Raw genomic sequence first — 21,914 nt, 5'->3', positions numbered from 1 at the left:
CCATTGTAATGATCATTCCATTACGATGTCCATTACAGCGTACCAAACGGGGTCTTATTGTATATGAAATTTTCAATCCTCAATGATATAAAAAGAGGAGGATAGAATCGCATGTTCTATTCAAATAGTTTTAAGCATTTTTTTTCCATTTTTCTTTTATGTTTTTTCCGTTTTTCAATTCCAATGAAGTGAAATCTAAAGGGGTTTGCTATTCACCGCCTCCAAATTACTTATCACCATCCCCTCTGGGACATTTTCTTCCTTTTTATTTTTCCATTCAAAAACTCAATATCCTCTCTCTCCCGAGCCAAAATTGGATTTATGAAAAATGGACCCGAGAATGTCGAGGAAATCGAATAACTACAGTTCCTATTTACACTAATTGAAATTCGTCTCCAAAAACTAACCGATTTAATCAATATATATATAAAAAAATTCATCGAAAATGCACTGAACGGGTGATTCACACCATTCCGCCTAAGTATAAACGGATGAACTATCTTTTTCGGCCTAGGCGAAACGGGTGGATCACCCATTTCTAGACATGGGTGATCCACCCGTTTCCGCCTAGGCAGAAACGGATCCGTTTCTGCCTAGGCGGAATGGTATGAATCACCGGTTTAGTACATTTTCGATGAATTTTTTTTCCGAAACCGGAGATGAAACTCGTGTTTTCGATTCAATTTTCAAATAAAAATACTTATCCGGGGAATCATTTTCCTTTATCCTGTTTAAGTTCCATGAATGTTCTTCGGGTTTTTGAATTTCGAAGAAATTTGAGAGAATTTCAGTTTTTGAATTTAAAAAATGCAAAATGCAAAAGTGTCCAAGAGAAACGGTGATAAGTAATTTAGGGACGGTAAATAGCAATCCACAATCTAAATGAAAATGCTAATTCCAATCAGTGGTGAATATAGAATAGATTCGCTGGGTGGGGTGGGCGGGACAATTTTACACAGTACATGTGTAAAAGAAAAATTTTCTAAACAAACTAGCTCAAAACAAAAAATTGCTTATATATATATGTTATTATCTGAATGGTCCAGAATTAATGTTTTCGTACCACTACAAAACTTTTCAAAACTAAACTAGATTTGAACTATAAAAGTAAGATTGAATTGTTTTGAACAAATTAATGGAAATTTATTATCTATCATATATTAAACAAGCTGGATTTTATAATTAAATACAAATTCAATCAGTTAATTAACCATTCAAATCTTAATTTGTCAGAAACAGAGGGCTGAAACCATCTGTAATAAGGATACTTCCAACGTCCGAGGGACCGAAATCATTCATAGTAGGGGTAGTTACGGCCTTGGCCCCTCCAGGACGCCTCGGTCTCCACCCTTGATTCCAATATGTTAAATTTTAACTTTAATTGTATTTATATCAAATTCATGAGTCATGACTAAGTTTCTCATCAGAAACAATATTATGGTAAACTTACAAAAATAATGAACATATTGTTTGCCTATTTTTCTGAAAAAATTACATTTAACAGCAGCAATGAATATGAACAACCAATGGATCAGCTGACAGTCGAAACAGATGATTCGGCTGCAGAATTACGCGCCACGAATGACTCGACAAGTGGGTTCACGAGATCAGGTGCTTCATCCTTCAACCAAATTAATAATTCAATGTCACATAATATTACCATTAGCATGAAATAATGATTCATTTAATTACACTACATCTGATTGTTGCAGCGGGAACGGACATGGACAGGGACAGGCATACGCCTATCCGTAGGAGGAAAAAACAATACGTGACGCCTATTGCTGCTGGTGCACGGGAAAAAGGAGCGGAAGGATTAGGGAATAGACCAAGGGGAAGCAGCTATAAGTTCTTGATTTTCATGGAGAGGTATTGACCGGGGTTTATTTAGAACAGGAAGCTACGTTTGAGACAGAATTTAATCCAAGTTTTGATGAAAAATTAAGCTCAATATTTGATAAATATGATGAGATAGAGAAAACCAATGTTCATCAAGCTCAGTAACGGATCCAGGATTTCTTGAGAGAGGGTGCTTATCGTGATTTATGGGTGCTAAATTAATATCTTTTGAGTGTTTTTACATTAAAAAAAGAAATTAAATCCCCGTTCACAGTTTTCATAGAACTTTAGGCATTTTCCAACAACCCGTGGGTGCTCAACCCCTCTAAAACCTCTGGATCCGTCTCTGATCAAGCTCAAGATGAACTATACGATTATGAATTATTTGCAGAGCTATGAAGCATATGCTTAAAGTTTAATCCTTTCGTCCCCCATCAAACCATGGACGAATATGACTAGTGAGTTGCAACTACTTGCATAAACATTCCAGTTTCACATACACACCAAATCCAGCACATTAACAAAACATGGGAACAAATCCAGACACGTAAATGAATCGCATTTTGTGATGCTGATGCTAATGTGAATGCATATACGAGAACGAGAAAAAGAGAAACAGACCTGCGGGCAGTGACCAACGTTAGGCAGCACAACAAAATCCTGAACGGGATCGAAATTTCCGTACATTCTGCCAAGTTCAATTGGCTCCCACGGATCCTTGTCGCCCCACGCAACCAACACAGGGCACTGTAAAACATGGAGACAAACATTCATGAAGTAGAATTTCAGTAATCACCACAACAAGAGCTAGAAATTTTGTATAGTCTAAGAAACTGTACCTTAACTTGAGGCAAAAGGTCCTCAGGAAGAGGGCCAGCTGAGTAACAAATGAAATCCAGAAAAACATCCACAGCACCAGGCTCAAGTCCTGGAAGAAGAATTTTCTCAACAAGTTCTTCTGTCACCTGGGAGGTGTCGTGATAACACTGCAACGCGATATACGAAAACTGTCAACATCTACAAGCAAATGGCTAAATTTACTGAACTTCAAAACCGGACCTGAGTCCCCGAACTTTGTCATTTACTAATATAAAAAGTCCCTTATGAAAATAAAGGACCACAAAATGACTGACTGTTGACGGCCTCAAAATAGAAAAGTCCAACAATTAAAATTGTTTAGAACCACATTTTTTATTTCCAAAATCACCATTTTTAGATATTTCTCTTTCCTAACCAAAAAACGCCTAAATGACCTTAAAACCAAAGATATATAATGGAGGGTCACCTGCTATTGAGTGGTCAAAGGTTTGTTAGAATGTCATTTCCGTCAGCTATATAATGGAGGGTCGCCTGCTATTGGAGTAGTCAAAGGTTGTGCGGTTTTTATGTTAGAAAAGCGCAAAGTTTAGGGACTTTTTTTTATCTAATTTTGAAGTTCAAGGGCTATAAAGAAAGTAAGGAAAATTTGAGGGGCCATGGGTGTAATTTATCCGGCTAACTTATGTTTTCTATTATTCTTCGTTCTTCTTTTTTTACCCAACCTAATTTGGAGGTCAACCATAACAATAAGTTAACATTTTCAAGCCATTGATTGAAAAAAGACACTTCTATTTTTTTTTTTTTTTTTGGTCAGTATCCTCATTGAGATAATCCTGATCGGGGCTTAGTCACAGACACAGTTAAGGCTCCTCAGGATGTATTTTGTGGGAATCGAACCTGAGATCTCTTCCCACAAAGTTCATATCTTTTCATTAAAATATTGTTTCCCTAAGGCATACACAACCCATCCAAGTTGGCCATAAAAGCCGATTACCGAACTTTATGACTCTACATATTTGCTAAAAGTGGCCTATTGGCCCCTTTGCTTTAAGTGACTTATTGCCCCCTCCTTGAACTTGCTTTAAGTGATGCGCACTTCAACTTGTCCAATCTCCACTTGCTCTACCGCGTAGAACTTGAGTTAATCATGCACTTTAAACAACTTCAAGGGGCTAACCGGTCGTTGAGGGATCATTAGACTTTTCTGGACAAGTTTGGGGGCCAATATTAGGCCAATGTTGTTACTTAAGATAGAAAAGACAACTATTTATTTTCACATAAAACCTGGCATAGAATGCTCTTCACGGACGCTGATGTGGCAACTGATTTGAAAAAGAGTTTTCCTAAATCAGTATTCCTGCAAAATAGGATGATTACATGAATTTCAAATAAATTGTGCAACTTATCAAAAAAAAAAAAAATTGTGCAACTCTCAGAAAAATCATCTCAGTTTTTGCAGTTTTACCTCAGCAAACTTTGGAATGATTTGATAAAGGGTCTTGCAAACCATGGCTGCTTTTTAATATGAAGCATACGCAAAGATATATTTAACAAAAGAAGGCCACGACAAATCTCTGGCTCCATAATTGATGCTTGTAGACCAACAAGTCCTGCGCCAAAACCATAAAAGCATGAGGCAGAAAAAAAAAAAAAGCATTCATAATTTCACACTTCGAAATGTCGTGAATATAGCAACCAACCACTATGTTACACGGGAATGGAAACTGAAACGGAAATGGACACCGGGAACGATATTTCTAGAAAAACTTAGCTACGAAAAGGTAATGAAAACGGAAGAGAAATGGAAACGGAACGGACACGAAAGGCAGAAACGCTAGTGAAGAAGAGTTTCCGTGCAACACAGACCACACAATTCATCAATATAAACAGCACCAATGTCTCACCATAGGATCATTTTGTAATCCTCCCCCTGCCTCGTGTCACGGGGCCGTCCGAAGGCCTAGCCAATGCCCCGTGTGGCGCCGAGGTTTCCCCGAGTCTCGTCCAGCCAACACCATCCGAAGGGGTCTATCCCCCTTTTAACCGTAGGCATCTCGTCAATTCATACATCTGTAATCCGTCCCGGAGGGGTTTATCATGGTTAAACCTCGATATATAGATAACTCGCACTATTGGCCCACCCAAAGTGTCCGTCGAGATTCCACCCGAACGGAGACATCCGCCTCCCTTCCCGAAGGCCGGATGCCCGACTCTCCTAGTCTATAGTGGACTAGGGTGGATCACTTAAACCAGTCCCCACAACTGGCCAGGGGTTGCCGGAGATCCGACGCCTGAGACCCTGTGTCCCTATAGTGTTTCTTATGCCGACTCCACGCCTACCTCCAGTAGACACTCCTATGGTCCATACACCACTCGCCGATATTCTCCCCCAGTCGACATAGTCGACGGGCCCGTTCTTCCCGCTGCTGCCGCAACTCCTCGCTGATGGCTTAGTCTTCCACAATTCTACCGTCAACCTTCCCCCAATGCCTTTCCTACGCCAATACCAACGCCTTGGCCCAAGCCACGGGCTGAGATTTGCCTACGGCCAAATCTCCGCACGTGACACCTCGGGCGCACACACACACGAGACAACCTTTAAAACTTGAGACTGCTCTACAAAACCAATTTTCATAGGCTTAATAATACGTAACGGGGCCATAGAACTTGCATAACGAGAAATTCAATTTGATTTGATCCTCCAACTTTCAACTGAACCTTGTTCATGTATGTGATTATAAATTCAATAACTTTCAAATGCCTGGGCTCCTGAGTGTAAATTTATGAACACCTACATTATAAAACCGTTTATCTACCATTGTAGTAAATCAAAGTATATGTAGTTGAATTTAAAATGCAGAAAATTCAGACTTCGAGGACATTGCAACATTTTTGTGGTATACAAAACATATAAATTTAGGTTACCTAAGGCATCATCAGAGAAGTTATTTTCCCTTTTGCCAAAAACTGGACATCATAATGATTGATTTATAGAAAAATTGAACATTGGGACTTTCTATAAATTAAGCTACATGATTTACACACTCCATTATCAACCCTAATTGTTAATTAGGATCCAATAACCCATCATCAAATAACTTGTTTATAATGTATCCGCTGACAAAATTCAATACTATAATAGAACCATCTTCTACGAAACAAAAAGATACCAAAAATGATAACTGCAGACATTTGAAATTTTTCCAGACACATAAGATCAAGCAGTAAAAGGGAAGAGAACATTGCAAGTTACTTCTCACTGTGAGCACAATCCAATACTATGATAATCAGCAGTTAAATATAGAAACCATGAAGTATCAAGAATATGGTACCTCCAATTGAATTGCATATAAAATATGCTTTGTCTTTAACTACTTCAACACAGAAGTCATTTAGCTGGGTGCCCCATGTCTCAAATGTGTAGAAGGTGTTGTCTCCAAATTCCCGAGGATTCGGTTTATCAGAGTATCCGTAACCAATAAGATCGATTGAATATACTCTGTGTGATTTTGCAAGAACAGGGATATTTTTCCTCCAGTGGTCACTGTAATAAACAAAGTTGCAAGACTGAAGTTGAGACAATAAGCACAAAACCATCAGAAAACACATTATTTCTTCTCAGCTCTCAAGATATCATTCAGAGAATAGATATACAGAGGGACAACAACAACAACAACAACAAAGCCTTAGTCCCGAAATGATTCGGGGTCGGCTAACATGAACCATCATATAAAACCGTGAAAATCAAGTCGTGTCAGCGACACAGATTCGCTCCCTCCACTCCGTCCTATCCACTACCATATTTTCCTCAATTCCCAATAAACTCATATCACTCTCGATCACCCTCCTCCAAGTTTGCTTAGGTCTTCCCCTACCCCTCACCACTACATCCCTTTGCCACTCTTCGGTTCTCCTAACCGGCGCATCAAGCGCTCTACGTCTCACATGGCCAAACCACCTTAGTCGGTTTTCTCTCATTTTATTCTCAATAGATGTAACCCCTACTTTTGTCCTAATTATTTCATTACGCACCCGGTCCTTTCTCGTGTGACCACACATCCATCTCAACATACGCATCTCCGCCACCGACATCTTATGGATGTGGCAGTGTTTCACTGCCCAACACTCCGTACCATATAACAATGCTGGTCTAATTGCCGTCCGGTAGAATTTTCCCTTCAATCTATTAGGCATGCCGGGATCACAAAGGAAACCCGTAGCACTCTTCCACTTCGACCAACCAGCTTTAATCCTATGGGCAACATCTCCATCTACTTCTCCATCCGTTTGGATAATAGATCCTAAATACCGGAAGCAATCCGAGGCCTGAACAACTCTCCCATCTAGGGTGATTGTCCCTGCCTCCCTACTCCTACGGCCGCTAAACTTACACTCCAAATATTCTGTCTTACTTCGACTCAACTTAAAGCCTCTAGATTCTAGAGTTTGCCTCCATAGTTCCAACTTCATCTCCACTCCTTCTTTCGTCTCATCAACCAACACAATATCATCTGCAAACAGCATGCACCATGGGACATGACAATATAATTACACTTTAATTTTATGTTTCAGCCGAAAGAGGTGAATCTGTAGACAGGTCCTGAAACTTAAAACATCAATTAACCAGATTCTTACATTGCACATATAACCTATGCTTTAAAATTGACTGTTGCACGACACATAAACAATTTATGACAAATATTTCACACTACACATGAGTTTACAAGCCTGGGAGAGTGAAAAGGCCATGTTCTTCCAAGTATAGGCCCCAAAAATCTGACCTACCGGATTACCAAAATTAGAATGAATCCTTTACAAAAGAGGGAGAGGAAAACTGAAAGCATTGAATATTTCATAGAAATCAGGCGTGTTGGACTAGGCCCAAGTATATGAATTTTTCATTGAGACCAAAGAGCCTTTAAGCCTTCCTTAAGTCCTTCAAAAGGATATAGAAAGTGTCCATTGTCACACATTGGAAATTTGTCACTTGTAAGTGCAATTTGTAGAAAGGGTCCAATATTTTCGGACTTTTGATTACTGCTTCTTTTTAAAAAAATGTTTCCACTTTTCTTTGTTCCAAAAATTGAACTGAGCAAATCTTTTGAGTGTTCGTATAATATTAGACCAATTCTGAGCTGTGCAATTCAGAATCATATTTCTTTTGTGACTGGGTTGTTTTATCCTAGGGACAACTGGTATTTCTGACTGCTTGCAATACAAAGGCAGTGCCGCGAATGTCTTAAAGTGAGGACCTCATCCGCGACTCATCCCATATTACTATGTTCGTAACTTATTTTTTCTCTATTCGTGCTTCAACAAGGTGTCTTTACTCTATGGTCAAGTGGAAAAATTGAACATTTAGTAGCTAACTGGACAAATTGAAAATGTGCCGAAGTCCTGAATACAAGCACGAACTGTCACGATCGTTATAAGAACATTCATCCTCAAATTTTAAAAAGGTATAGAACAAATGAACTGCTAAAAAAACAAGGATGACAATGTGAAGCCTTTAGTAGATTTAATACCTATAGCAATTAGTTGTCTGCTAATAAGAAGCAAAATGTCAGTTATGTAGACCTGTTTGCTCCAAAACCATGAACTAAAACCAGGGCAGGACCACTGTTTCCAGAATATTGATAGCGAATCGAATAGCCCTTCCACATCCACATGCTGTAACAGGAAATATAAGTATCAAATATACAAGGAAAAAATTATCACAGTGAAACCGGCAACACTGTTAGATTATCAGATATAACTCAAGCAGTTTATAACAAAAATACTGTTAAAGAGTTCTGCTATTCTAGTTTAAAAAGGAAAGAGATGTTAATGAAGTCAGCCTTCGTAACTATAGCGGGGCAATTCAAAACCTCATTAAGTTTAGGATTGGTATAGATCATAGATTAGCTAGACAAATGACATCATGCAAAATAACATCACGTGGATGACGTCATTTCCGCCCTCTTTAGAGTTAAAGGACATGTGCGGGATTTAGCGGCCCAAATACAACAATAGTGGCCCAAACATGAAATGCAACAATCAGAGTTCCAACCTACCAGTGCAAGGAAATCTTCTAAAATCCTACGAGATAAAGTATTCCTCCCAGAATTCGAAATCCTTGAAAGATACGGAATCCTAAGCTCATAAGGATTCCTAAAGAAGTGACAACCTTAACCTAAAAAACCCTATAAATAGACAGGTATTGACACAAGGTACGGTACGTTAAGTACTATCTCTAAACTAGTTCATACTCTATCGGAGCGAGTTCGCCGGACTTCGGCCCCTCTGACCTAAGTTATTGTTTTGTAGGTTATCAACGACATCGGATTAGTAAGGCCCTTTGGACACGTGAGCAGAATCAAAGCGTAAAAAAGGCGTCCCCATTTCACAACTTCAAACGCACGAGTTAGGGGGGAAAATCGCGAAAACGTCCTCTTATGAAGCAACTTTTACCAAATAAATCTTGAAAGAATGTCCAAAACACCAAAGAAGGAGGACATCACATGTATGATGCTATTTCCGTTATCTTTACAATTAAAGGACACGTGCGGGATTTAGCTAGACAAACAAATATCACAATTAGAGTTGTGACTTAAAAAATCTCAGCCTATAATTTGACAGAGCACATCCAGATTTTCTTTTCAATGCACCTGAAGAACAACCCATAAAGGGTTAATTTGGCCCTTCATCTTGTCATGATTATTTTGCTCCAAAATGAAGATTAAGCATCAATTTGGCTCTTCAACTTAGCATTTTTTTATCATTCGTCCGAATAACACATGCTACTCTTGGATTAATTTGACCAAAAATGCCTAGTTGTAGACCAAATTGATACCTAAAGTTTATCCTGAAAACCTAGCCAAGTGTAGGTGCCAAATTGACCCTTTGTCCGAAGAATAGTGATATCACATCAGAAAAAGAGCAGCTAGAAGTTGAACTACACACATGGATCAATGAGTGAGCCCTTAATCAAGAGGCATAACCGTCAAGGACACGTGTTCCAATCACAAAGAGGAATCTGAAATATAGGCTCATGTTCCCTAAAACACGCGGGAACTTAGGGAGTGAGGAAGCAAGTGCAAAAGCCACATGAACACGTGGGCTAATGAACCATTGCCACCTAAAAACCTACTCAATACAGGTACCCCTCTCTATCTCTATAAATAGACATCTCAGATATCATAAGGTACACAACAACTTCTTCGTCACTTTCCTTTCTAGACATTATACTAAATCTCAGTATCTTCGCCTATTTAAGCATGGAAGCCTATTTAAGCATAGACACCGTACTCCGGCCCCATATGACCCTATATGACGGTTTGCTTATGTCATTTCAGGTATACTAGAAGGTCTATCAAGCTTACATTGCAGTTTAAAGACATCAAATAACAAATTTGATTATGTCAAATCTAGTCCGAATGTATACTAAATCCAACATTTAACAATTAAGAAGCTGCAGCAAATTTCTTCAAATTACATGTTCATGGCATCTTAATCAACAAATATGTTGCAAAACAAAACAAAACTGAAACCATACCCATTATTCCAATGAAAATGTCACGGCAGCAATTACGCAAAACTAGTAATTGAATTCCATTTTTATACCTGCTTATAGCTTGAGGAAGTTTGGTGCTGTCTTCTGATTGAATATCAAATGAAGTATCGGCGGAACTCGAAGATGCAAACAACCTATTTGATTTAATGCCTGAAAGATTTGGAATCCTGTGAGAAATTGCAAAGTCATGGAAGTGAATTTTTCTAGAATTTGGGAGAATACTTTTCCCTCTTTTCCTTGGGGAGAATAAAGATGGTAATTCAGGGGTTGTTAAGGATAGTGGAGGTGTACTTGTAGTTGACATTGGAAGACCAAATTGCTTTGAGAGAGAGAAAACAGGAGCTTGGGATTAAGAGAGAAATAAGCTTTTTCATGGATTTTTATGTTCTGTTCTGAGTGCAAACACGTAGACGAAGCTTACTATTGGTTTGGATTAATTAGGCTTTTTTATAATTAAAAAAAAAAGAAAAAAAAATTTAATGAGCCGTCCCCAAATTACTTATCACCGCTCCTTCTTGGACATTTTCCCACTTTTCATTTTTCCATTCAAAAACTTAATATCGTCTCTCGTCCGAGTCAAAAATTGGATTTATGAAAAATGGACCCGAGAAAGTCAAGGAAATCGAATAACTACAGTTCCTACTTACACTAATTGAGATTCGTCTCCAAAAACTAACCGATTTAATCAATATATATATAAAAAAAATCATCCAAAATGTGTTAAACGGATGATTCACACCATTCCACCTAGGCAGAATGAGCCGTTTCTGCCTAGGCGGCAACGGGTGGATCATTCGTTTCTACCTAGGCAAAAACGGTTGATCCACAGGGGAAATGGTGTGAATCACCCGTTTAGTACATTTTGGATGAATTTTTTCTCCGAATCCGGAGATGAAAATCGTGTTTTCGATTCGATTTTCAAATAAAAATACTTATCCAGGGAATTATTAGTCTTTTTCTTTTACCGTGTTTAAGTCCTATGAATGTTGTTCGGGGTTTTGAATTTCGAAGAAAATTTGAGAGAATTTCAGTTTTTGAGTTTAAAAAATGAAAAGGGTAAAAGTCTCCAAAATGGGACGGTGATAAGTAATTTGAAGACGGTAAATAGCAATCTATTTTATTTATTTTGAACTTTATCTGTTTTAAGAATCATGTCACAGATCAATTATTTTTCCACATTGAACTCTTAATCATTGATTCTATTATGGATTCGGCCATTATTTAACTTTTCCACTGACTTTGGACAACACGAGCTTTTGAGGAATTCGGCTTGTTGAATTTCACTTCTGTGTGACAAATAAAAATAAATTTATTGACTAGTGGAGAGAAAGTAAAAAGTAAAAAGAAATTACTGAAATTGATTTCTACTATGTTCTTTTAGGATAGAAATCAAGTTTGGAAGAACCTGCTAGAAATTGATTTTGGTATTAGGGGAGAAGATTGATTTGGCGATTCTAATACTGAAATGAGAGAGAAGGTCGAGGTTGGAAGAACCTATTGAAAATTGATTTTTGTAATTTCTTTTTACTCTCTATCTATCCTAGTCAATAAACTCTTATTTTTATTTGTCCATGTTAATAGGCCGAATCGCCTAAACGATGTGTGTCGTCCAAACTCGACGAAAAAGTTAAATGAGGGCCGAATGCATAACAGAATCAATGGTTCAATATGGAAAAATAATTGATCAGGGACTTGATCTTTAAAACAGTAAAGTTCAAGGGCTTAATTATGCTTTTTTCCTTTCTAAATCGAATGGGAATTTAAAGACTTAATACATCATTTACTCCCTTAATTTGTCTAAAAAGTTTGATTGGCATTCTGAACTTTCAAAGTGTCTTGATAGCTCTCTCAATTTGCATAAAATATTCAGTTAGGTCTCTGGACTTGCATAAAATGTAATCAATTAATCATTCGGTTGCCAAAAAAAAAAAAAGTAGATACATGCGGAATATGTGTTGCATGTGCCTTAGAATATTATTACATAATTCATAAAATGGATCAAAAAAAATTATTATTTGCTTAATTATAAAACTTATCTTCTCTAATATTAGATTTACATACCCCAATTTTGGTCGTTTTATTTTGTTTAAACGTGTGTAATACATCTTTGAGATATAGTGTAAAACTAAAATATTATCGTATTTAGCAAAGCGAAAACCAAGTCAAGGTTTTGAAAAAAAAAATACAAGAATACAATTGACAGCAAATGCGATCACATGTTTTTTTTTTTAATTTACCCTTCATAGTTTGCGACAACACTTCGTTTGTTTTTGTAATTCGAAAAACAACATAATTTCTATTTAATAGATATTGTTGTTTCGAGCAATAAAGTTTAGGTAAGGGTAGGTCTATACACTCTCAATATCAGGACAAACCACAGATCTCGATGAAGATTTAAAGTGGAAAAACAAAAAAATGAAAAAGGTAAAATAGTAAAACTAAAAAAAATCGGAAAACAAGAAAAACGAGAAAACGAAAAAATAAAACAAAAACTAAAAAATCGTGGAAAACAAAAAGAACCAACAAATGAGAAAATAAAAAGAAAAACAACAAAAAAAAACTAACATTGGAAAATTAGAAAAGGAAGCGAGAAAATGGTAAAAAAAAAATTGTTTGTCCACAAAATAAAAATTTTTATCTAAATAAAAAAGTATATAATAAATTTAAAATAAAATTTAGTAAATTGTACTTCTAACGAGATGTGTGGCTAGTCTACACATCGTGTGAGTTATACGGGTTCGTTGCAACTAATGTAAAAGCCAGACATCCGACGTGTGGAAAAAATTAAAAGTTTCTACTCAAAATCAAATAATTCACAAACGTTGTGTGAAGTGTAAATCGGCGCTCCAAAATTACGCACAATGTGTGTGGCTTAGCGCGGTGTGGAATGAAATTCTATCAGCCATCTATGCACGGTTCAAAGATTTGTGACGACTGAGACGTACCAACAAGCACCAAATCGGACCAATGACTCACACTTGAAGTCAGACACTTCATTTACACATGTGCCAAGCCATCCACAACCTATTACTCACTAATAGACATGTCCATGGATCAGATCAGATCGGGCTCGTGCCGGGCCCACCGGGCTTTTATGTAAAAATGCTCAGTCCAACCATAGCCCATCTCACTATTAATTTAGACAGACTCAGGCTTAAAAATCAAATCTCAAGCCAACCCATATAAACCCACCTAAAAATATATAAATATATAAATTAATAATTAATATTAATAGGTGGATCGGACTGTGCTATTTTTATCAATCCCAAGCCCATCCAAAAAATAGGCAGACTTTAACGAGCCTGGTCTATAATCAATTTTTATTGTCCAAACCCGATCTAAAGGATACGGGCCTAGACGGGCCGGATGAGTACCCAGGTCCGTGGACAGGTCTACTCACTAACCCAAGAAAATGAGAAAAGTGGAAGGAAATGGCTAAAGAATCGAACAAAAAGAGGATAAGTGGGATGAGTTCAAGTGGCGAATAGAAGACAAGAGCAAAATAAGAAGAGTGGAATGAAATGACATGTACAGCCAACTAATAATCTATAAAATTATAAATTGGACCCAAAGCTTCCATTTCAAACTCCGCCCAACAATCCAAAAACACATATCGAAATCTCCTTAGACTTTGTTCTTCATTTTTATAAGTTTCTAGCTCTAATTTTATACCAAAAAAATCTTTTTAACCTCAATTTACTCTTTAGCAACCCGTTTTCAAATTTTTGATCGTTCAATTGTCGATCCTGTACACGGAAACTCGTTTTACAAGCTATTATTTGCATCCTAAATCATTCCACACATTTTGTCTAGCTTTTTATACACTTTCCCCACCCCTTTCGTTTTTACGTGCTGAAGCCTTTAAAGTTCGTTGATGTCCTTAATTTTTATACAAACCTATCCTTAACGTCATCAATTTGATTTTAGCCTTTCGTCTGCCTCATTTCTTGTGTGGAAACCCATTTTACAAGATATTCTTTGCACCCTAAATCATTCCACAAATCTGAGATTGCCGGGACTCGAACCCTCGACCGTTTGGTCCTAGAGGCTCTGATACCATGTCATGTAACCGATTGAACTAAAAGCTCGAGCTTATAGTTGAAGTCCAATCATAGATTTTATATTAATCCCTGACAACATGAACTCATTCTTAACTTTCCGAACTTCATTTTAGCTTTTAGTTTTACTCGATTCCGTTTCCAAAAACTCCCGTACGAGTTATTCAAATTCCGACCCAAATCTCCTCAAAGTTAAATACTCATTCCATTTTATAAGTCGTTCAATATTGTTCAAATCAGAAATCTGAAGATGAAATCAACCTCGCTCTATGCTGATCGCTCGAAGTCCTTATAGTGTTCGCAGATCCAAAGTCGACGTCAATTCAACGCCTCATCGAGATAGCCAATTATAGCTCCGAGTTTGTCGTTTGAATTTTTAATTTCATTTTATTTATTGTGAATTTTGCAATTCAAATCTTGCACGAATGATTTGTTTACATTTTATGCTTGCAATTGTCTAGCTATATTGATATAGGTTCATTTGAATTGTAATTATTTATCATCAAACATATGTATTCAGATTTGTCCATTATCAATAAAATATTAATTTTTTTTATCAAATCTTATGTCAATTTCGCATTGTCATTTTTCTTTACTTACTCATCCTTTATTTATTTGCAAAAGCCTAATACACAATAGCTTTAAATAATCTAGCAAAGTTCTTCTAACGGTGCTAGGAACTCAAGATAGACTTTTTCAATCATTGCGTCTCTTTAGTTTCGTTGCCACACCTGGTTGGCTATGAAAGCTTTTCACTACTTATTGAGCTACTTACTTTGGACAATCGTGTTGATTAAGATTTCAAATTTTGGTGTACAACTTCATAAAATTAACCATTCATATTAATTGAGAATTAATTTCTCTGATACGCTTATATTTAAACCACATATAATAAGATTGAAATTAGCATTATTTGAAAATATCGCTAATAAGAACAAACAATGAGAAAGAAAAAAGAAAAATATAAAAAAGGTGAAAAGTAGAGGATAGAAACGAATCTCAACTATCGCGGAATTCCTCTTGTGAATCAGTATGTTAAGAGCATCTCCAATAGATGTGCCTAAAAGAGTGTCAGCTGATGTGGCATCAGGTTTGGCAACTTTTAAAGGGTGTCCACTATTGAAGTGATTGTGGGTGCCAAGGAAAGTTGTCAATTTTTGGCAACCTTGTTTATTATTTTTTAATATAAAATCTGTGGTCCCTCTCCTATAAATAATAAAATCTGGAGCCTTTTATTTTTAATATTTATAATAAAATAATAATTTATAGGATTATAATGACAACTTTTCAAGCAACCTCTATTGGAGCATTTTTTTAAGTAAAGGTTGCCAAAAGTAATGTGGATGAAAGAGACAATAAAATATTATATTTTGGAATTATGTGTTAAGTTTTGGCACTCTTTTAGGCACCTTTTATTGGAGATGCTCTTATTGCGAGTTAGACGTTGAGGACACCAGGCATGTCTTCCTGGAATGTGAATTGCCACATGCGGTGCAGTATGGCGTGAAGTAGGACTTTGGAGTTCATACATTCCAAGATATCAGCTGCGGTGAAATTTCCTGCATTATTCTTCAAATTAGTGGCAGCTGTGTCGGCTCATCTCCGAGATGAATTCATGAGTTAGAGCATCTCCAATAGAGTACGGTAATGTTTTTTTTGGCAATTTTTAAAAATTGCTATCTATTAGTGAATAATTGAAATTTTCAAACAAAGTTACTGTCTTTTGGCAACCTTCCGATAAGAGCATTTCCAATAGAAGGTGTTTAAAAGAGTGTTGGCTGATGTTGCATTGGGTTTGGTAATTTTTGAAGGGTACCTACTATTGGAGTGATGGTGGATGCAAAAAAAGATTGCCAATTTTTTATAATGTTGCTTCAAGGTTATCAAGTTTTTTTAATATAAAAAATGATTTACTTGAATATTATGGGTATTACTATTTACCGCAACCAAATTCCTTATTACAGCACCCATTGGACAATTTTTCCCTTAGCATAAAAAAAATTCGAAATTGGAAAAAAAAAATTGAGAGAAAATTCAAAATTTAGCCTAAACAGATGCGGCATACCGTTCGACCCATGGCGGGAACGGATGCGGCATCCCGTTCGAGTCATGGTGGGAACGGATGGGTCGAGCGGTATGCCGCATCCGTTCCCACCATGGGTCGAGCGGTACGCCGCATCCGTTCCCGCCATAGGTCGAACGGTATGCCGCATCCGTTCCCATCATAGGTCGAACGGTATGCCGCATCCATTTAGATCAAATTTTGAAATATGTAAAATCGTAAAAAATTTAGTGACGAAAAATACTAAATCATTCAATTTTTTATAACGAAAAATAAAAAGTTCTCCTATTTTTGTGATGAAAAATGTAAAATTGTCATGAAAAATATGTATTATTTTCATGAGTTCTTTGATAAAAAGATGTAAATTTTAATGTTTCCGACTCGTAATCATCTATTTTCGGGGTTCAGATTGTCACACATCAATTATTTTCATAATTTCAATTATTGTTGTTCGGGTTTATGATTTTGGAGAGAGAATTTTCAGTTTTTTATCAAAATTATGAGAATGGCAAAAAAGTCCAAAAGAGACGGTGATAAAGAATTTGGTTACGTATTTAGCAGTATTGGTGCACCTTTTTTATAAGTCTCTCTCATTTCACTATTTGTTGATAATATTTATAATTAAAATAAATTATATATAAAGTAATGATTTGTGAGATCATTGTGGCAACTTTTAAAATTACTTACTATTGGAGTATTTTTAAACAAAAATTGTCAAAGAGTGATGTGGATGATTAAATTAATAAAATATTATATTTTTATATGATATGTTAAGTTTTGCCGCTTTTTGGAGCAACCTCTATTGGAGATTCTCTAAGAGTGCTTAATTTTTTTTTTCAATATAAAAAAAATGATTTAGTTGCCTATTGGTCAATTTTTATAACAATATTTATGATGAAAATAAATTATATATAAAGTAATTGTTTGTGAAGTCGTTATGGTAACTTTTAAAGTTGCTTACTATTTTGTTTTTTTTAACAAAGATTGCCAAAAATGATACGAATAAGTTAGAAAATAAAATATTATAATTCAGTATTATGTATTAATTTTGGACAATCTTTATAGCAACCTCTGTTGAAGATACTCTTGTCGGAGATACTCTTGTGGCACATTTGGCAGGACACAAATACTAAGCATTGAGATGTGATTGTAACACCAACCAGTAAGATCGTATTCGAAGCTACAGATGCAATCTGTAATTGGAACCAAGCTCAGCAGCTCCAGCACATTTCCACCACCTGACCATATGTCCGAATTGGCACCGTCCGCCTTCTCTGAATTTTAAGAGTAACACGGATGCTGGGATTTTTGGTGCTTGAAATGTTGTAGAAGTGAGTGTAGTTCTTCGGATCTCAGACGGATCATTTAAAGAGGCCCGAATGGAGCAACTTGAAGGCATTTCGCCTACTAAGAAGGTCGAGGCAGCATCACTTTTTAAGGCATTGGAATGTTATATTCGAGAGCGATGCAGAGATGGTAGTGGAGATTACAAGATTCATGAGTAAAAAAACAATTTAATGACTTATTTCTCCAATTGATCCAATTTGTCAACGTTTGAAATAAAATTGCTCTTAGAGTTAAAATTGTAACATTTAAAATTACTAATTTTTACACCTTATCACTGTAACAAATAGGAAAAAACTACTTCCTTTTTATATTTATATGTTTTTTCATCAAATCCAATATTAATTAGATTATTAAAATAACTAACTTACCCTTGATATTAGGGTAATTTACAAAACTAGACCTTAAGAAAAATCCATTTACATTTAATACTAAAGGCAAAAGGCATAATTAAACCCCTGAACTTTATATGTTTTAAGGCTTGATCAATTATTTTTCTACATTGAGCCATTGAGTATTGATTTTGTTATGAATTTAGCTCTTATTTAACTTTTCCATCGTGTTTGGGAAAGGAGAAGATCGATTTGGCGATTCTAACGTTGAAAATTATAAAATAGGAGAGGAGAAGATAGAGTTTAGAAAAACTTACTGGAAATTAATTTCTGTAAATTTTATTGTTACTTTTTACTCTCTATCTATCCTAGTCAATAAATTTTTATTTTTATTGGTCCACGTCAATAAGTCAGATCGTCCGAACGATGCGCGCCACACAAACTCGACGAAAAAATTAAATGGGCCAAATCCATGACAAAATCAATGATTAAGGGCTCAATGTAGAAAAATAATTGATCAGAGATTTGATCCTTAAAACAAGTAAAGTTCAGAAACTTAATTATGCTTTTTTGCCAATACTAAATTACCCTTAATATTTCTCTCTTAAATCTCTACTTTCAATGCAAAAATTCTCTCTTATTAATTTTTATAGCTTAATTATGATTATTTACATTTAATACTAAACCTCTGTCTTTCCATAAATAAATTTAAGAAAATATTCTCAAAAGTGCATTGATAATATAATACGACAAATAAAAATGATCAAATCGAAAAACCTAAAACGACATAATAAAAAAAAAACGGACAGAGGGAGTATAATCTAGCAGCAAAACAACAACAAAGAACCAAACAAACCCAAAATCTGAGCCACCACAGTTCACTTCAATGAAGATTTGTCAAAGGATTAAATGAATAAACATAGTTCAAATTTATATTACAAATATATAGTTCTTCTGAATAAATGGAATCACCAATCATCAATATAATAAAAGAACATAAAGATACACAAATAACTAGCCAAAAATGAGCTCAAAGATATGAACATAAACATATAACTGAATCAAGAACATAAATTTTTCAAAAATCAGAGATGTCCAACCTGGTTCAGCATGTATTGATCCCATCCTTGCAATCACTTGTCAAATTATAGAACGTCTCGACCCGCGTCTTCGCTCTGTAAAGAACCTCAGTATCTACCGCAACTCTCATGTACCCATCAAAGGCGACCGGCTGGCCATCGTTAAGAAGAGAAGTCTCATTGTACCATTCACTTGAGTTTCCCCACAATTCATTGTAATCATCTAGCAAATGAACCTTAAAATGAGATCTTAATTTGTCAAAGTAATTGTAGAATGGTTCATTTGTAGCTATATATAGATTTCTCCATGGCTGAATCATTGTTTGAAGCTTTGTAGCAAGAGCATCAGGTGAAGTATCAGCATCCAAATGTGGCCAGAGTTCTTTGTTTTGCGCTTTCTCTCCTCTAACGACATGAGCAGCATCGAAATCCCAGTCCATTCGTCCGCTTATCTCTGTAACTATGTTCATCAATCTCTTTGATTTCCAAAGTGAGTGCCATGGTCTCTGAATGTACTTTGAAGCTTCTCCTTCACATACTCTGTACCAGTAATTGTCCGGCTCCGGTGCATCAAATTGCCTCCATATAACTGTGCTCTTATCTTTCTTCAGTTGCATAGGCGTCGTCTTATGCGTCACAACTTTCCTAACCGGAACTTTCTTCTTATGGGAACGATTCCATCTCTTCCAATCTCTCACAAACTCACTCTCTTCCACAATTGATGATGTTTCCTTAAGATGCTCAAAATCAAAATAGTATCTAAAATCCTTCCCCTCCTCATCCTTTCCGCTTGGATTATAGCTACTCGACAAGCATAAACTCAAATCCAACACGAATGTTCGGTTCAAATACATAGCCTCCCCTAATCCACACAAGAAACTCCACATATACTGATTCATTCCCTTACAATAATCCCCACCTCTTGAATAATACAAGTACCTCCCTTTCCTAAAATTCATCTCCGATCCCAAGCTCGGGATTGTATCGTTTATCTCATCATCACGAAACGACGGTGCAATTTTCGGATTCTTCCCATAGCTTCTGGTGGCATTGTATCTGCTCCTTGGCCTCCGAGCATTAATACCCGAATGCCAACCATTAGCATGCACAATTTTATAACTACAATTCTCTCCACGCCCAAACCTAAACCTCCTAAAATCTCTATACTTCCTCCATGATTTCTCTTTCTTGTTCCTAAACCTCCATGCTACATCACATTCATCCGGTTTTGACCCATTAACAGGAGTTTGATACTCAAAAAAAGCAATTGACTTAAACCATTTCAAATTAAACTTCTCAACTGTAATCAAAACCCTAGGGTCTGAGCAATTCACAACCTGCAAATCCTCACAACCAGATGAATCAAGTGTCATATTAGTTATCTTCTCCTCAGATTTTTCAATCACTTGTTCAGTGACTGGTTCAACCGCTAAAGCAGGTGGAACGGCAGGTGGAAAAACGGATTGCAAATCCTCACCAGTTTTGAGAATCGAATTATCATTTTTAAAAGTAGCATTTTCACTTTGAGTAAAGAGTTTAGTAAGTGCAGGAGCTGATTCTAGCCATGGATCTGGAGGTTGATAAGTAATAGCAATAACTGTGAATATCAAAACTGTGAAAACAAACACAGAGAAACACAAATTGCTTATTAACTTAATTAGATTTTGCCCTATCGGCTCTGTAGCTGGATTTGCGTCTTTCATGAGTTCTTCAACACAATCTTTCCCAATCTAATTCAACCTAGATCTCGAAATCAATCCCCCAAAAAAACCTATAACAGAATCATTCATTCACGAGTTCTCCTCATTTCTGAAAATCTGGAAACAAGTACAGAAAGAGATTGAGAAATTAGAACGAACTTACTAGGAATTGAAACGAAGCTGAAGATTGATGAGATCTAATGAGATAGCTTTGAGCGGAAGAGACGCAGGAGGTAAGGTAAGGTAAGAAAGAGAGAAGAGTGGATTTGAACTGAATGAGAAAAAGCCGTCACTCTGTATTTAATTACTACTGTGAAGGTGATCCATCTTAATCACGGATTAATGACGTATAATGACGGATTAAATTTGTGATTATGATGCAAAACCATTATTACAATTTTTCAATTATTTTTTTTATTTATTATTTTTCAATTCATTTAAATTTGAGGTAACTGCAAATTACTCTATATAACTAAATTACAAGTATTATTTGATTAAAAATTTACCTTAACTTATATATCATTTAACTACAAATTTCATAAAATATACAACTTATTTACAAACTTTTAAACCACGACAACTGTCTTTGCGAATCGGTCAAACCACAATATTTTTTTTTTATAGTTTTCCAAAAAAAAAAGGAAATTTTATTCTAAAATGTCATAAATAGTAAAATTGAATATTTATGGGTATTTGTTTACTCACTTTTCTTCTTTTATTTGTCTTTTCATTTCAAAAAAAAGAGATTTAGTGTTCGGTTATAAAACTCGTATTTACCTTTTACACATTAAAAATAGCTTTATAATAATCCTTGTTTTTCAGAAAATCAATTTTTTCCAATAGTAAACCGTAACAGCAAACATCATGTAAACTAAACGAACCCTTAATATAAGTAAACTAGAACAATTTCCAATATTATTAAAAAAATTAAATATTTTGTTTCATGTTATGTTTTTATCATTTGTTCATTAATTGATTAAGGAAGTAAGAGTTTAATTATTACTATTATTTTGTGATTTTAGAATTGATTTAGGGATAAAATGTTTAAACTCGATTAAATATTTGAATTTTTCTTTATATTTTTTGTCAACACGTGATAAAAATTTGAACAAGGCCTATATAATATCAC

The 21,914-nt window shown here is 35.7% G+C and overlaps 2 protein-coding genes across 3 annotated transcripts; both read right to left on the bottom strand.

Moving 5' to 3' along the window:
- Positions 1-1,364: 1,364 nt before the first annotated feature.
- Positions 1,365-10,605, bottom strand: LOC136231919 (pheophytinase, chloroplastic). Of its 2 annotated transcripts, XM_066020943.1 has the most exons (8): positions 10,261-10,604; positions 8,236-8,328; positions 5,991-6,202; positions 4,124-4,268; positions 3,943-4,015; positions 2,679-2,825; positions 2,461-2,586; positions 1,365-1,621 (listed from the first exon to the last, which is right to left on the bottom strand). In XM_066020943.1, exons 1-8 carry the CDS (start codon positions 10,512-10,514, stop codon positions 1,532-1,534), a joined length of 1,140 nt encoding a protein of 379 aa, XP_065877015.1. In that variant the 5' UTR covers positions 10,515-10,604; the 3' UTR covers positions 1,365-1,531. The 2 variants fall into 2 exon arrangements, with proteins under 2 accessions (XP_065877015.1, XP_065877016.1); XM_066020944.1 differs by lacking the exon at positions 8,236-8,328 and having other exon boundaries at positions 10,261-10,605.
- Positions 10,606-18,857: 8,252 nt separating this feature from the next.
- Positions 18,858-21,065, bottom strand: LOC136232909 (uncharacterized). The gene has a single exon (XM_066022387.1). The coding sequence runs from the start codon at positions 20,786-20,788 to the stop codon at positions 19,112-19,114; it is 1,677 nt and encodes a 558-aa protein (XP_065878459.1). The 5' UTR covers positions 20,789-21,065; the 3' UTR covers positions 18,858-19,111.
- Between the last annotated feature and the right edge of the window lie 849 nt (positions 21,066-21,914).

Source organism: Euphorbia lathyris, chromosome 6 (assembly GCF_963576675.1).
Source record: "Euphorbia lathyris chromosome 6, ddEupLath1.1, whole genome shotgun sequence".
Lineage (NCBI taxonomy): Eukaryota > Viridiplantae > Streptophyta > Magnoliopsida > Malpighiales > Euphorbiaceae > Euphorbia > Euphorbia lathyris.
The sequence above is the reverse complement of the archived record's forward strand: the minus strand, read 5'-3'. Positions and strand labels throughout refer to the sequence as shown.

Bases quoted from the DNA above. Each gene is read 5' to 3' on its own strand.
- LOC136231919 (XM_066020943.1), bottom strand. From the start codon at position 10,514: ATGTCAACTACAAGTACACCTCCACTATCCTTAACAACCCCTGAATTA. The intron at 8,329-10,260 runs GTATAAAAATGG...TTCCTGTTACAG, and splicing joins CTTCCTCAAGCTATAAGCAG to CATGTGGATGTGGAAGGGCT. The intron at 4,016-4,123 runs GTAAAACTGCAA...CCTATTTTGCAG, and splicing joins TCATTCCAAAGTTTGCTGAG to GAATACTGATTTAGGAAAAC.
- LOC136232909 (XM_066022387.1), bottom strand. From the start codon at position 20,788: ATGAAAGACGCAAATCCAGCTACAGAGCCGATAGGGCAAAATCTAATT.